The sequence below is a fragment of the Coenobita brevimanus genome, chromosome 8 (assembly GCF_032717465.1).
Source record: "Coenobita brevimanus isolate Jiangsu-jjx chromosome 8, ASM3271746v2, whole genome shotgun sequence".
Classification (NCBI taxonomy): Eukaryota; Metazoa; Arthropoda; class Malacostraca; order Decapoda; family Coenobitidae; genus Coenobita; species Coenobita brevimanus.
In genome coordinates this window covers 31,110,533-31,126,630 of record NC_136961.1, presented here as the reverse complement: position 1 = coordinate 31,126,630, position 16,098 = coordinate 31,110,533, and the positions used below count along the sequence as shown (strand labels likewise).

General features: G+C 40.5%; 1 protein-coding gene across 1 annotated transcript in view; it reads left to right on the top strand.

Moving 5' to 3' along the window:
* Positions 1 to 16,098, top strand: part of LOC145407276 (glutamate receptor 2-like) — a 551,600-nt gene that overhangs the window by 1,216 nt on the left and 534,286 nt on the right. Inside the window, exon 2 of the mRNA XM_080278314.1 lies at positions 6,718 to 6,846. Within this exon, the coding sequence (XP_080134440.1) occupies positions 6,718 to 6,846 (129 nt within the window). The remainder of the gene's footprint in view (positions 1 to 6,717; positions 6,847 to 16,098) is intronic.

Sequence of the window (16,098 nt, the reverse complement as noted above, 5' to 3'; positions counted from 1 at the left end):
AGCCTTTCTTCCTTGTTGTACCCTTTCAAGCACTTCACCCTCCAAACTACCATCCTTACTCATCACACTACCCAAGTACTTAAACGTACTCACATTTTCCATTTCCTCATCATCCAGCCTCACTGTACATTCAGTGACTTCACTTCTCTCGAAGACCATAACTTTACTCTTCCCTACATTCATCTTTAAATTCCGTTTCTTACACACACTCCCAAACTCATCTACCAAGCCTTGCAGCTCCCCTTCGTCCTCACTTAACAACACAGTATCATCTGCAAACAATAGTACAGGGAGTTTCCAAACACTGCCCTCTCTCATTAGGGCCACTCCAACATCAATTGCCCTACCTTGTATCTCTTTTATAAGCCCATCCATATACAGATTGAACAACCATGGAGACATGACGCATCTCAGTTTCAACCCAACCTTCAAGTAGAAAAAGTCACTAAGTTCACTATCCACACGCACTGCAGACTTAGCACCCTCATACATACTCTTCACAGCAGTCAACAACTTCCCATCTGCTCCATGTATTCTTAATACTTTCCACAATCCGTGTCTATCCACCCTGTCATATGCTTTCTCCAAATCCATGAAGGCTACATACGACTTCTTTCCCTTCTCTAGACACTTTTCCACTAAAGACCTAAGAATGAATATCTGATCTACACAACCTCTTCCCTGCCTAAAGCCTCCCCGTTCTTCTCCAACTAATTGCTCTGTTATTTCCTTAACTCTGTCAATAAGTACACTACCGTATACTTTTCCTGTTACACTAAGAAGACAAATGTCCCTTTGATAACCACACACTTCTTTTTCCCCTTTCCCTTTGTACAAGGGAATAATTATACCTGACTTCCAATCATCCGGGACTTTACCTTCCTCCCAGGCCAATCTGCACGTCTTCCACATCCATTCTACTACATTCTTTCCCCCATGCTTCAGCATTTCACCACACACTCCTTCAATTCCTGGGGCTTTCCCCATTTTGACTTTCTTCAGTGCTTCCACAACTTCCACCCTACTGATTTCTTCATGTCTTCTCACCTCCATCCTTCTCCCAGCCATTCCCCAGTCACTTTTACTCGCATTATTTTCATTTTCTGTGTTCAACAGTTCATTAAAGTGTTCTATCCAGCTGCTCACTTTTTCTCCTTTCTCAACAAGTAATCTACTATTTTTATCTTTCAGTCCCCTACTAACTTCTTTGCCACCCTGTCTGACTCTCTCTACATCTTTCCAGAACATTTTCTTACATTCCCTCCACTTGACAACCCCATCGGGATTAAGTCGTCTGGCTATAGTTAGTCAACTTGCTCATCATCAACCTGATCAATATCATCGTCATCCAGTTTCTCACTTAAAAAATGGGGAGTGTACTGTACGATCCAGAGACAGGAAAATAAAACACACCAACTGGACAACTACAGACTGCCAAGTGAAATGGGCAACACATCCACTAACGTTTGATTCAAGGCACTTAAAATCCTAGTCTTTATTTATTACTTTATACTAAATCCGTTAATAAACTCACGAGTTATACATTTTATTCCAGATATTGTTGAACATATAGAATGAAAGTAACGCGACTATAAGTGGCTGCGGAATGGCTGGGAGGAGGGAAGGGAGAAGAGAGGAAGAAATCAGTTGGATGGAAGTTTTCGAAACAATGAAGAAAGTCAAAATGGGGAAAGCCCCAGGAATTGATGGACTGTGTGGTGAAATGCTGAAGCATGGGGGAGAGATAGTAGTAGAATGGCTGTGGAAGATGTGCAGATTGGCTTGGGAGGAAGGTAAAGTCCCTGAGGATTGGAAGTCAGGTGCAATTATTCCCCTATACAAAGTAAAAGGGGAAAAAGAAGTGTGTGGTAGTCATAGGGTCATCTGTCTTCTTAGTGTAATAGGAAAAGTATGGTAGGATACTTATTGACAAAGTTCGGGAAATAACAAATGAATTAGTTGGAGAACATGGAGGTTTTAGGAAGGGAAGCATGTGTAGATCAGATATTTATTCCTAGGTTTTTAATGGGAAATTTTCTAGAGAAAGAAGTTGTTGCGGCCTTCACGGATTTGCAGAAAGCATATATAGACAGGGTGGATAGACAAGAGATGTGGAAATTATTAGAATAAGAATATATGGAGTAAATGGTAACTTGCTGAATGCCGTGAAGAGAATGTATGAGGGTGCTAAGGCTGCAATGTGTGTGGATAGTGAACTGAGTGAGTTTTTCTGTTTGAAGGTTTGACTGAAACAGGGAAGTGTCATGTGTTCATGGTTGTTCAATCTGCATATCGATGAGGTTATAAGAGAGATACAAGGTAGGGCAGTGGATGTTGGAGCGGCCCCAATGAGAGAGGGTAGTGTTTGGAAACTCCCTGTAATGTTGTTTGCAGATGATGCTGTGTTGTTACGTGAAGACAAAGGTGATCTGCAAGGCTTAGTGAATAAGCAAGGGAGGGTGTACTAAATGAAATCTAAAGATGAATGTAGGGAAGAGTAAAGTTATGCTCTTCGACAGAAATGAAGTCACTGAATGTACAATGAGGTTGGATGATGAGGAAATGGAAAATGTGAGTGAGTTTAAGTACTTGGGTAGTATGATGAGTAAGGATGGAAGTTTCGAGGGTGAAGTGTTTGAGAGAGTACAACAAGGAAGAAAGGTTGCTGGTTCTTTGAAAGCGGTGATAAGAAACAGGTAAGTGAGCATTAAAAGTGAAAAAATTACTGCATGACAGTACTGTAATATCAACTCAAACGTATGGAAGTGAAGCTTGGACCTTGTTGGAGGGACACAAGTCAAGAGTGAGAGCAGTGGAAATGAGTTATTTGAGAGAAGCATGTGGAGTCACATGGAGAAATAGACTGACATAGATGAGGATTTGGAGGAGCATTGTGGTGTGGATGTGGATGTCGTAGGAAGAGTTAGGAGAAACACACTGAGGTGGGCCATGTGGAGAGGATGGAGAGTGAGAGACTGGCGAGGAGAGCGTATGTGAGTGAGGTGGACGGGGGGAAAGGGAAAGGGAGACCAGGGATAAGATGGAGAGATGGATTGGAGAGGTACCGGTATATGAGAAAGGGTGTGTGTGAGCTGGGAGCAGGGCAGTGAAAGAGCAGGGGACAGGAGACAAGGAGGCTGTTTGTTTGTGGCCACCCCGTATAAGGGATTAAGGCGTCTGGCAATAGATTGATAGATTGTCTGATTCTCTGAATGAGAGGCCTCTGGCAGTTAAATGATTAATAAGCTTTTATTTTCTAGGTATTATTATTTCGTACATATTGCATTGACTATCATGCTTTTTAGTACTTGCTGCACCAATGTTATAAGAAAATTCACAAAATGTGCGAATGTTACGGTACTACGACAACATTGGTGCATCTAAATGGGGGTGGGAGGGTAGAGATTGGAAACATCAGCTCTTCTTCATGTGTCTGTCCCATTATTGTATCTACATTCCGGACGCAGCACGGGCATTGTGTGTGTGTGTGTGTGTGTGTGTGTGTGTGTGTGTGTGTGTGTGTGTGTGTGTGTGTGTGTGTGTGTGTGTGTGTGTGTGTGTGTGTGTGTGTGTGTGTGTGTGTGTGTGTGTGTGTGTGTGTGTGTGTGTGTGTGTCTGTGTGTGTGTGTATTTTTTAGTCCGTCTTTCTGTGCAAAATATAATCCAGACAGTTTTGACAGTATGGACCAGACTAGGTAGAAGAGTCGAGAGTCATACAAGCAACTAACTGTTGTTGTTTTTTTTGCAAAAAAAAAACAAGGTCATGTCAAAGTCAGCTTTAAGAGCCTTGGCCCAATATACACCAAACTGGTTGAGTTGAGGTTAAGGCAAGATAATCGTCTAGACAGACACCGCGAGGCGGATAGTCACCCAATATCCTGGGATACAAGGCTGTGCATCATCCACATTAACTCATTTATCTTCATTACGTGTTGCCCTATGCACTAATTAAACCTCTCAACCCATAATGAGTGAATGGACACCTGAGTCGGGTGAGTCAGGTGCCCACATCATGATCTGAACCATGACGGTATCGGGCTGGCAGCTACACAGTCAGCGATACTAATCGCTCATTCACCGCGGTGACTTTACACCAGCTCAGGTTAGGCAAGGATTATCTGTCAACATTCAAAGATGATTTTATAACGTTTCAGGTTTAGAAAGAATTTATATGTGTGTGTGTGTGTGTGTGTGTGTGTGTGTGTGTGTGTGTGTGTGTGTGTGTGTGTGTGTGTGATCAAAGTTAATGTCACAGGGCAAGATCAAATGTTCAGCCCAATAACTGATTGTTTATTCGATTTCGACCAGACTTGGTGGCAGTTTTGAGGGCCAGTCTTGGATGAAAACATTCGATTATAAAGGCAGAGATCAAACGGATAAAGCCACCTCAGGTTTGATCGGAATGAATCAAATCCTGTGGAATGACTGAGGTCGGATAAGGATGAACTATTTTGAAAATTAAAACAACTGAAGGTCACGGCCACAGGACTAAGTCAAATGCTTGGCCCTTTGATGAATACTGGAGTATGGCATGGGTGTTGCACTCTGTGAATGCTTCTTCTACTTCTTCTTCTTCATCTTTGCAAGAAGTTGTGGTCTAGTGAGTTAAGGTGACCTAACCGGATGTAGCACATAGGTCTACAACAGAGGGATGGCTGGGGGTCATTGCTCATATATTGTCATGAGGGGAGGAAGCAGCTGGTCACCCTTACCTTACAAGGATGTAGTCACTGGAAAGCCTAGCTCTGGGCCCCTGCGCTCTTAATGTAACAGAAAGACTTGTATGACACTACAAAAGAACAAGAAGCAGCACTCAGGGAGTGCCAAACCCATGATCAACAATTGCTCAACAGCCCGAACACTGGCAACGCTCTATAACCTTACCACCAACTGTTCTTAAAATCGAATTTATTCATCCTTGTCTAACGGTAAATTTTTCCACGTGCTTTAGAGGAAACATATTCAGAACTGATGAGTGTACCGCGTGTCCTTGATCATTGATCTGTTACTCTAAAAATGCCATCCTAGACTAACCCTCAACCCTTCCTAATTGCATGATCCAAATCTAATCAGAACTGTTTAAGCTACACAGTCATAAATTTGATTTTGACATTCAACCTTGACCTTTAACTGATTATTTTCAAAATCAAGTAACTTCATCGATGCTCTACCCTTAAATCATCCATAAAATTTGGTCTGAGTTACATAAACACTGCTTAAATGGACATTGTCCTTTAATCCACTGTTCTCAAAAAACAACATAAACCATTGGGCTGACTTAAATTTTCCCCCAAGTTAGGTAGAGGTGGGATCGAAACCGAGTTACTTTGTTAACAGACACAGACAGACCAACTGACACACACACACACACACACACACACAGCTGAATATCCGATCTCGTATGAAGCTGAAAGGTATGTATATATATATATATATATATATATATATATATATATATATATATATATATATATATATATATATATATATATATATCCCATTGGATCCCAGAGCTGCTGGGCGAGGCACTGCACTGGGAGGGTACTAAGCGTACTGCCCTCTGCCGATCGGCTCATAGTCGCGAAGCTCATAGGTCCCTACCTCGGGGTTCCATACTTTATCAAGATTTGAAAATTCCCAGTTCTGTCCAATACTGTGGACACTGGGCTCCAATGGGTTAAAGAAACTGATAGATTTGCCAGTCTTTAACCCATTGGATCCCAGAGCTGCTGGGCGAGGCACTGCACTGGGAGGGTACTAAGCGTACCGCCCTCCGCCTATCAGCTCATAGTCGAGAAGCTCATAGGTCCCTACCTGGGGTTTCCTTACTTTATCAAGATTTGAAAATTCCCTGTTCCGTCCAATATTGTTGACACTGGTCTCCAATGGGATATATATATATATATATATATATATATATATATATATATATATATATATATATATATATATATATATATATATATATATATATATATAACTTTCGTTTTATACTTTATAAACCCACTGATCTCCGTCTCTCTCTCTCTCTCTCTCTCTCTCTGTATATATATATATATATATATATATATATATATATATACAGTGTGTCCCCTAACAATGTACTCACTCTATGACTCCCCATTACTCATACAATTTTTTTGTTTTGTTTCAGGTGCAACTTATGTGAAATAATGGCAGACGTACGACTAACTTCTGAATAAAGAAAAAATATAAAGTGCTACTGGATGTACGAAAAAGTCACGGAACTGCAAAGACACTAGATTTTAGGATTCCTGTCTCACGAGCCGATTGTCGTATGGATTTCTGTGGGGATAGGAGGAGGGTCTCCAGCAGTTGTTCTTCTCTTGCGGGGCTGGTGGATTTCAATGGTCTTCCAGAACGTTGCTTATGCACGTCGTGTACAGTTCTATCTGCTTCAAACTAACCTCTGATGCGAGCAATGATGCATCGCGTTGGTGGTTATCTGTGAAATTGTCTTCTAAATTGTCTTTGCACTTCTGTGACATTTTCGTACTTCCAGTAGCACTTTATGACAACCTTTCTTTCTTCAAAAGTCAGTCGTACGTCTACCATTATTTCACGTTAGTTGCACCTGAAACAAAAAAACAAAAACAAAAACAAAATTGTATGAGTAATGGGCAGTCAAAGAGTGGGTACATTTTTGGGGGACAACCAGTATATACAGCATACATATTCACTGCGTACTGTAAACAGTGCCAGTGTGTACTATACGGTGCCGTTCAGTGAGCCAGAGTCTCAGCCGCTTCGAGTAGCCACATGGACCGTTGGTCGAGGCTTGGTGCTCAACTACCTGAATCAACTCTTCCCTCACAAGTTTACAAAGTAAGTGAGCATTAAAGGTATGGAGGGATTTTTCATAGTTACCGTGTGTACTCTCTCGTGGTCAGGACAAATATACCCTCCAGGGGCACTCAACACCTTTTTGGAAAAAAGAAAAAACGCTTCTTTACAGCATTTTGTTTTGGAGCAAGAGTTTTTTGGCCTAATACGGCAGCAAATCACTTGTCCAAATGAGAGCTGTATCTGAACACTTACCACCCCCACCCCCACCACCTCCATCATCATCAGAGCTACAACCACCACCAGCATCATCTTCATAGCTACCACCACCATCACAGCTACCACTGCTACCACTACCACCACTACCACCACCCTGATCACAGGTACCGCCGATCCCCGTACCTGCTAAATAAATCTGTCTTTTCACACCATGAATAAAGTAATAGACATCACACTGTTGATGAGCAACCCCACCTCTCTGCGCGCGCGTGCATGTGTGTGTGTGTGTGTGTGTGTGTGTGTGTGTGTATAGAGATGCGTGAAACTCCACAGAAATGCCTCACCGTATTCTTCTGTCTATGGAGTCCTGTGTCTAACACCAGTGAGGACAGTTACTGGAGGCCAAATAATCCTTTCCGAAAGTTTCACTAGACATAGAATTTAAACTGGCTCATCTGGGATCCAGCTCCAGTTCTACTGCCAAGGTTCATCAAAACATTTTTTTCCAATTTTGTTTCCACCAGACACACACGTACATAAATCTGTCCTTCTACAGAAGACGACGGCAGCTACACTCACTAATATGGTATGTTTCTCAGTCGTCGGTGCCAAAGTGTGTGACTGTGCAAAACAATTCTGGATCCACAAACTTTGCCACATAGTTGTCATGTCAGGTCCAGGTACGTTGGGAAAACTCTGTTCTGGTTGTGCCTCCATTGTCTACACTCTTCTCTGGCCAGGTTATGAGTTTCTTTGAGATGAACAATTCCGTCGCTGCAGAGGGCTCATCATTGTTCTCTGTCAGAGGCATTAGTTTCAAGATGTATTGTTATGATTTTGGCTTTCTTCAGGGTTGTCCTTATGTGATCTTTACAACTCATCTTCTGTCCCCCTGTGCTGCAAAGTGGTGTAGGGAGTTGGCCACACAGAACTTGGCAGGGAAGGCAGTGCTCAGGCATGCAGAACACGTGTCCGACCCGTCTAAGCTGTTTTTAGCCAACATGATTTCTATGCTGGAAGTCTTGGCCTGGTGGATAATTTGTGACTGAGAGAATTTATCCTCCCATGTGAGTCCTGGGATGCATAGTAAGAATCACGTGTAAGAAGATTCAAGCTCTATGGTGGTAAAAAAAAATAAATAAACTTTAGATTTTTGCATATCCATAAGGCTGCCCTTGTTCCCTACTGGCAAGACATGTTTTAGATTTGAACAATATTTAGAGGTTGCACAAATGAAGGCTTCTGGTGGATAATGGACAGAAAGTGAACAAAATTCGTATAACTTCAAGCACTGTTTAAACCAAATGTGTTAGATGTTTTCTTAACAACTTTTAACCCTGCATAAAACAAAAATGTATAAAAGTGAGTTCATTACTGACAAATTACTAACAACTTTACTGTAATCGCTGTATAGAACAAAATTGTATAAATCAGTGTGAGTTTATTATATCTACTGCACTTGTGGCTGATTTGGAGAGATTGAGACGGTTGGGAGACGAGTTTGGAAGGGTGTGTAAAGGAGGAAATTGAGAGTAAATAAGAATAAGACTAAAGTGATGAAGTGTTCGAGGTTGGTAGATGGTAGGAGGACGAATATAGTTTTGAAAGGTGAGTTGCTTGAGGAGGTAGAGTGCTTTAAGTATTTAGGGTCACATGTTATTCTGGATGGAAGAATAGATGTAGAAGTGGAGTTTTGAATGAATGAAGTTGGAAAGGTGGTGTGAGGATTGAGAAAAGAGTTTAGATGTCGTTCACTTGGAAAGGACAAAAAGAATGCTGTATGAGGGTGTTGTGGTACCGACTGCATTATATGGGGCTGAAACATGGAATGTGGGTGTAGCAGAGAGGAAGAGTTTGAATGTAATGGAGATGAGGTGTCTGAGGAGTATGTGTGGAGTGACGCGTATGGATCGAATGAAATATGATGAAATGCGAAGGAGAACAGGAGTTATGCAGGAGATGGCTAATGGAGTTGAGCAGAGAGTGTTGCAATCGTCTGGGAATATGGAGAGAATGGATGAAAAGCGACTGGTGAAAAAGATAATTAGACTGGATGTGAAAGGTGTAAGGCTGAAAGGAAGACCACAAATAGGATGGATGGACAGTGTGAATGGAGCGTTAGATGCGAGAGGAATATATGTTGAACAAGGAAGTGTGATTGCACGTAATATGAATGACTGGAGAGAAATTGTAAACGAATAAATGGTGACGTGGCCCTGAAGGGATACTGTCCCGCATTTGGTCTGATCAGGTGATCAGGTCAGGTGTGGGTAAGGGGATGGGTCCATTATGATGTGGCAGGGGTATACCAGCTCTGTTGTCGGGCCCTGTTGTGGATGTTGCTGATTGCACTGAGCAGTTGACCCTCCTGCGGTGTAGTGCGGTGTGGATCTGTCTCTTCTCCTCTTGGGGCTAAGATACGAATAAATGTGTGTGTGTGGATGAGTACTCTGGGAGTGTGTCGTTCTGTCTCGGTTACCTCCCTTTCTCTGGGAGAAGCCGCCTAGAGTTTGTTGCTAGACGGGTGCTAGTTGCCCGACGAAAAGGTGGAAGGATGCAAGCAGACAGTTCAGAGGAGCAGTGATCTTTAAAGCAGCGATAGAAAAGAGATAAAGATGCAACAGTGCAGCGAAGAGACAGAAGTTGAGGGAGCCAGTAACAGAAGGAGAGTTGATGAGACGAAAGGCTTTTGACTCCACCCTACTGAGAAGAGCTGTATATGGGGAGCTTCCTCACACATGAGAGTTGTACTCTAAACAGGGGCGAATAAAACCCGTGTATAAAATCAGCAACCGTGCAGGGGTAAAGAGGGTACGGTGTCAGCTTGGCACAGATTTTACAAGAGATGCAATATGATCTTTCCAAGATAAGTCCTGAGTGAACCTCCAGTCATGTTCAAGGATGATGCAGGATTGAGCTAGATATTATTAAACATTAGTGGGTACTCCTGTGGAAGATTCTGTTGGGTTGATAAGTGTAAAAACTGATTTTTTTATGCAATAAAAACGACAAGATTATTATTACCCCAGTCAGAGGTACGAGCAAAGTCAGACATTAGGTTTGACATAGCCTCATCCCTTGTCTGATGAAGCCACTGCTGAGATGGACATTGCGGGAACTGAATTGAAAGGTGAAGAGTGGAATCATCAGCGTATGAGTGGATAGGGCTAGATGTACAGCTTAGAAGGTAACTGATGAATACCAGGAGGAGAGTCGGTGATAGCACAGAGCCCTGAGGAACCCCACTGTTGATAGATCTAGGAGAAGAGTGATGGCCGTCTACAACAGTGGCTATAGAACAACCAGAAAGGAAGCTATAGATCAAGGCACAGGTAGAAGGATAGAAACCGAAAGAGGGCAGTTTGGAAATAAAAGATTTAAGCCAGACTCGATCGAAAGCCTTTGAGACGTCAAGTGCGATGGCAAAGCTTTTGCCATAGTCCCGAAACGAAGATGATCAGGAGTCTGAAAGGCAGGTGAGAAGATCGCCAGTGGAGCGTCCCTGACAGAACCCATACTGACAGTCAGCAAGAAGGTTGTGATAGGAAAGATGCTTTAAAATTTTTCTGTTAACCTCTTTCGCGCGGATAAGTTTTTAAGTTTTCTGGGTTATGACGCATGGGCTTTTCTCCCCTCCTCCCCGGCTGCCGCGTGCTCTAAAAATGTGTATTCTTGGCTTATTTTCACCACCCAAACATATGTATTTTGCCACAAAATCGACATATTCCTATTCGTTGATGTTTGTTCTACACGATAAGCAAAAAAAAAAAAAAACTATACATACGTTAGGACCCTCGTAATAAACATTCAGGATCATAGATTTCACTTCCCAACATCATAAGTCGACGGTTTACTAATCAATCTCAACACATTATACCATCAATCGAAAGAGAACTTTATTAGCTTTCGAATGGGCAGGCCACAGTTTGATAAGAGGTATGGTCTTCGAGTAATAAGCGAAAGAGTAAAACCCATTTTCGACAGACAACTTTTTTATTTGGGGAGCCTTTGCGAAGAACTTTTCTCGGCACCGTTATGTTTTGATTTCATCATCCTATGTACAATTTGTCAGTCAAGAATGGTGATCCTAGGCCTCATGGTTTTCGAGAAAAATGCAAAAAACTACAGTGTATTTTGCTGCGCGCTGACCCGCCATCAGCAGCGTTCACTTACGTTATTTTCCCGTAGCTCACTAACACTTTTATGCTTTTTTTTTTTTTTTTTTTATGTGTCCGACTCTGTGCATAGGCTTCACAGCCTGCTATCAAGGCCCAGCAGTCCTCCTACATACCATACACCTCTACATGTCACCACTTCGGCGCTAACGCCCACCGTCCTTATTGAATACATGCTAGGGCTGTCTCATACAGGACTGGTGTATTGATATTAGCGGGGGTATTTTTACGACATGTCGGCGGGTCTTCTGGTAGATCAGTAAAGCCTGATTTAATGAAATTCAAATCCTCAAACTGTTCCCTGCCCCAGCCGGGATTTGAACCTGGGTCCGTTAGGACCGCACGCCACCTCTCTACCGGTTGAGCCTCCGCCTCCCTGCTAGCTATGCATTCTTTGGTTTCATACCAACAATTATTTTGTATAATTACTTCTGTTTTGTTTTCAGTCCTCTCAGAAACCATACATGAACACTAAACCTGTTGCTAGCAACTGAAAATGGAGCTATACTTTTTCCCTTTCACTGTGTTGAGGTAAATAACATTATATCTGTGTATGTAAATATACTCACATAAATAGACGTAAACAGATAAATAAAAAAAATATGTACTACTCCAGTGGCGACAATCTTCCTGCAGGACCAGATCGGTTGGGAGGTGAGGAGTTTTGTACTGTGTGTGTGTTCTTACCTAATTGTATCTTTACAGGAATGAGTCAAGCTCGTACTGTCCCGTGTCTTAAACAATATTTATTGTACATATCCTTAAATTTGTGATTTGTTTTGGCACACACTATTTCATTTGGTAGTGCATTCCACTGATCAATTGCTCTATTTGGGAAACTAAATTTCCTCACGTCTTTATCACCTCTCTTTTTATGCTGTTTTTTGCAGTGTCCTCTTGCTGATGCTTCCCCATAGGTTAAGTAATCATTTATGTCTATTTTCCACTTCCCTGATATGCATTTATATAGCATAATCATGTCACCTCTTTTCCTTCTCTCCTGCATTGTTGGTAGATTCAATTTATTTGGTCTTTCTTCGTAGCTTAGATCCCTTAAGCTTGGTACCCATCTTGTAGCGGCCCTTTGAACTTTTTCAATCTTGTCTATGTGTTTTTTGAGATGAGGACTCCAGACTACTGATGCATACTCAAGGGTTGGTCTGATGAATGATGTTATTATCTTTCTTACCATGTCTTCCTTTATGTATGTGAATGCTATTCTCATATTTGCAAGCAGTGTATACATGTTCCGTACCTTCTCACTGATGTGGTCAGCCGGAGATAGTCCATTACTGATAATCACACCTAGGTCTTTCTCTCTTTCTGATGTGTGTAGGGTTTTATTTCCTAACGTATAATCCCAATCAGGTCTTTTTCTACTTTTGCCAAACTTGATTACATGACACTTGTTCACATTGAAGTCCATTTGCCATGTATTACTCCATTCATGAAGTTTATTTAATTCTTCTTGTAGCTCTTTACAAGAGTCTGTGTTAGTAATTCTCCTTTGTATTTTTGCATCATCTGCAAACATATTTAGATAGCTTTCATTTCTAGTGTTACTGTCTATATCATTTATAAACACTAAAAACATGATTGGTGCCAGCACTGAGCCCTGTGGTACTCCACTAGTCACTTCTTTCCATGATGAGTAATTTCCCCTTAGTACTGTTCTCATTTCTCATTTCATGAGAAAATCTTGCATCCAACAATACAGTTTGCCTCGAATTCCTCCTTGATGGTACAGTTTCCATAAAAATCTTTGGTGTGGTACTGTGTCAAATGCTTCCTTGAAATCTAAACAGATACTGTCCACTCATCCTTCTCTTTCCTGTAATGTGTCTGTTACTCTGTCATAGTAGCTGAAAGATTAGTAACACATGATCTTCCTTTTCTGAAACCAAACTGTTTTTCTGTTATCATATTGTATACTTCTAGCTGATTTACCCAAGCTTTTCTTATAAGCTTTTCTAATACCTTCCTTACAACACTGGTAAGTGATACTGGTCGGTAATTGAGTGGATTTTGTCTGTTCCCTTTCTTGAATAAGGGAACAATGTTTGCTTTCTTCCAAATATCAGGTAGTTTACCTTGACTCAAGGATTTCTTGAAAATTAAAAATAATGGTTTACTTAACTCCTTTGCACATTCACGCAGCACCCAACATGAACTTTCATCAGGACCATTTGCTTTTCCTTTGTCTAATTTACTTAGCTCCTCATGTATTACTTTTTCTGATGTTTGTATATTTTAGTATGTGTGGGCATGCATGTTCCACATAATCCTTCTCAAAATGTTTTTCCTCTGTAAAAACTGATTGGAAATTCTTGTTTTGTGCTTCACAAATATCCTTCTCTTGTGTATAGGTGATTCCCCCATCCGTAATGGATTGTATTTTAATTTTTACGTTGGTTTTGTTGCTGATGTAGTTGTAAAATAGCTTCGGTAATCACTAATTTTAGTTATGGTATCCTCCTCAAACTGTTTTTGGGCTTCCCTCCTTATTCTTGTATAATCGTTTCTTGCCTGTTTGTAATTATTATATGCCCTTTCACTATTGTGTCTTCTGTATCTATTCCACAACAAATCTCTTTTTTTCTTTTGATTTTTTATATTCTGTATTGAACCATTTCTTTATTTTCTTTTCTGCTTCTTTGTGATGTGGGATGTACTTCTGGACTCCTATTTCATAAAGTTCACAAAATTTGTTATATATAGCATTAAAATCTTGTCCTCTAAGCTCCTTTTCCCAATCAGTATATAAGAAGTACTTCTTTAGGTCATGATAGTTTCCCTTTTTATAGTTTAGGCTCTTTTTGTAACTTTCATTGCTGTTAACTATGTCATATGCAATCCTGAAGTTGTAATTTAGTCGCTTTTGCCGAATGGAGGGTGATATATTAAATTATCAATATCGTTTTCTTGCCTAGTAAATATGAGATCTAGCATTGAAGGTACATCGAGTCCTCTTTTTCTGGTACTTTCCCTTACATGTTGCGTTAGGAAAAACTGTTGCACGAGATCCAGGAGGTTTTGGTCCCAACAGCTTTCTTGGTTTATTATATCAAGAGTATTCCAATTTATATTTGTATTAAGATCTCCAGTTAGTATAATTTTTTCCGATTTCTCTTCCATTTTATGTAGTAATACTCTTAAACTCTGAATTGTATTCTCTGCCAGGTCCTCATATTCGTCTCTATCCCATGTGTTTGATCTGGGTGGCATGTACAAATTGGCTGCAATTACTTTCCCTTCGGATGTATTGATCTTTACTGCAATCAGTTCTAATTGTGAGGGTGTATCTAGTTCTATTTCTTTGACTTTTAGATTTTTCTTTGTTATTATTATAATTCCTCCTCCTTTTTTTAAGTTCCTATCTCTTCTCCATATATTATATTCCTTTAAGTTTAGGATGTCATTTGATATCCTTGGTGTTAATTTTGTTTCAGTTAGGCATATTATACGTGGTTCATTTTCTCTGACATAATGATTCATCTCTAATAATTTAGATACCATTCTATTCACATTTGAGTACATCGACTCAATCATCTCGTTTATACACTTGTCATGACTTGGTTCTACTACCTTCCTCCTTTTTATTCCCTCCTGTTTATGTACCACTTTCGTACCTGCAATCCTATTACATTGTAAAAAATATGTATTCTTCTCCTCCACTGATCTTCCCTCATTTTTTGTTTTTGTTTCCTCCCTCTTCTCTTTCAGTAATTCCAGTTCCTCTTGTGTAAGGCATATTTTCATCCATACATTTTTGAACTCCTCTTTTTCCATAAGATTCTTTGCATTTTTTAATATCTCCTCCACGGTGTTTACACTCTGGAAGGTTACCTTTAGAGGTCTTGACTTGCTTCTCTCGTATTTCCCTGACCTTTTATGTTCCTCTATGTCTTTACTACAGATTTCCTCTGATACTTCTTTTAATATGCTCATTACATTTGCCATCTCCTTTTTTATCTTGTTTATTTACTTCTTCCTTTTCTATACCAGTGATTACTATAGATTAGTTGATATCTATTGAATCTCTGACTAACTTAGGATTGTTTTGGATTATTCTTTTCACTTCCTTTTTAATGCTTTTTTCTTCCACCCGTGTTTTTAAGTCTTTCTTTACTTTCACCATTTCAGCATAAGTGGTTTCCACATCATTTTTGTAGCTTTGCACAGCTTCATTCACCTGTGTTATCTTCTCCTCAGTATCACTGCTCTGGTCTATCACACTGCTTACATGCCTAATTTCCTCTGTATGATTTTTGAACTCTTCCATAATACTCTCGTGGTTGACTACTGTACTTGCCATTTCACTAATTTTCCTCCTAAGTGTACCCATTTCTACTGTTAACTCATCTATGGCTGTGTCTTTCTTGTTGACTTCCTTTCCTAATTTTTCTATTTCTTCCTTTTGCAAGTGCATCTGTTTCTTAATTTCAACAATCTCATTCTGAGAAGCAATCTCTAGTCTCTGTACTCGTTCCACCAGTTTACTGTGAGACTCCACTTCAACCAGTTCTTGGTACAAATCATCATCCTGCTTTCTACCTTTATTCCTTTTCTTTTCCAAATTTGCTTTACTAAAGTATGTGGTCATCCTGTAGTACTAAAAGCACATATAGTACTTACATTCTCTGGCGCAGTCGTAGGCTAAACAAATGATCAGCTGATTGCCCACATTCTTGCGCAACTTTGTTTTCTTTTCTGTTTGAGCAAATCTTGCTTAAAACTTCTTCTTTTTTTATATTAGAACACAATTTAGTCTAACCCGGTACAGAGCTTGACTCATATGAAGACACTAATTTAGGTAATGCCACTGGCCACGTTGGCCGGGTATGGAGCGGTGGCAGCATGTGTCTGCTCTCCTTGGTGCCTCGTGTGTGTGTGTGTGTGT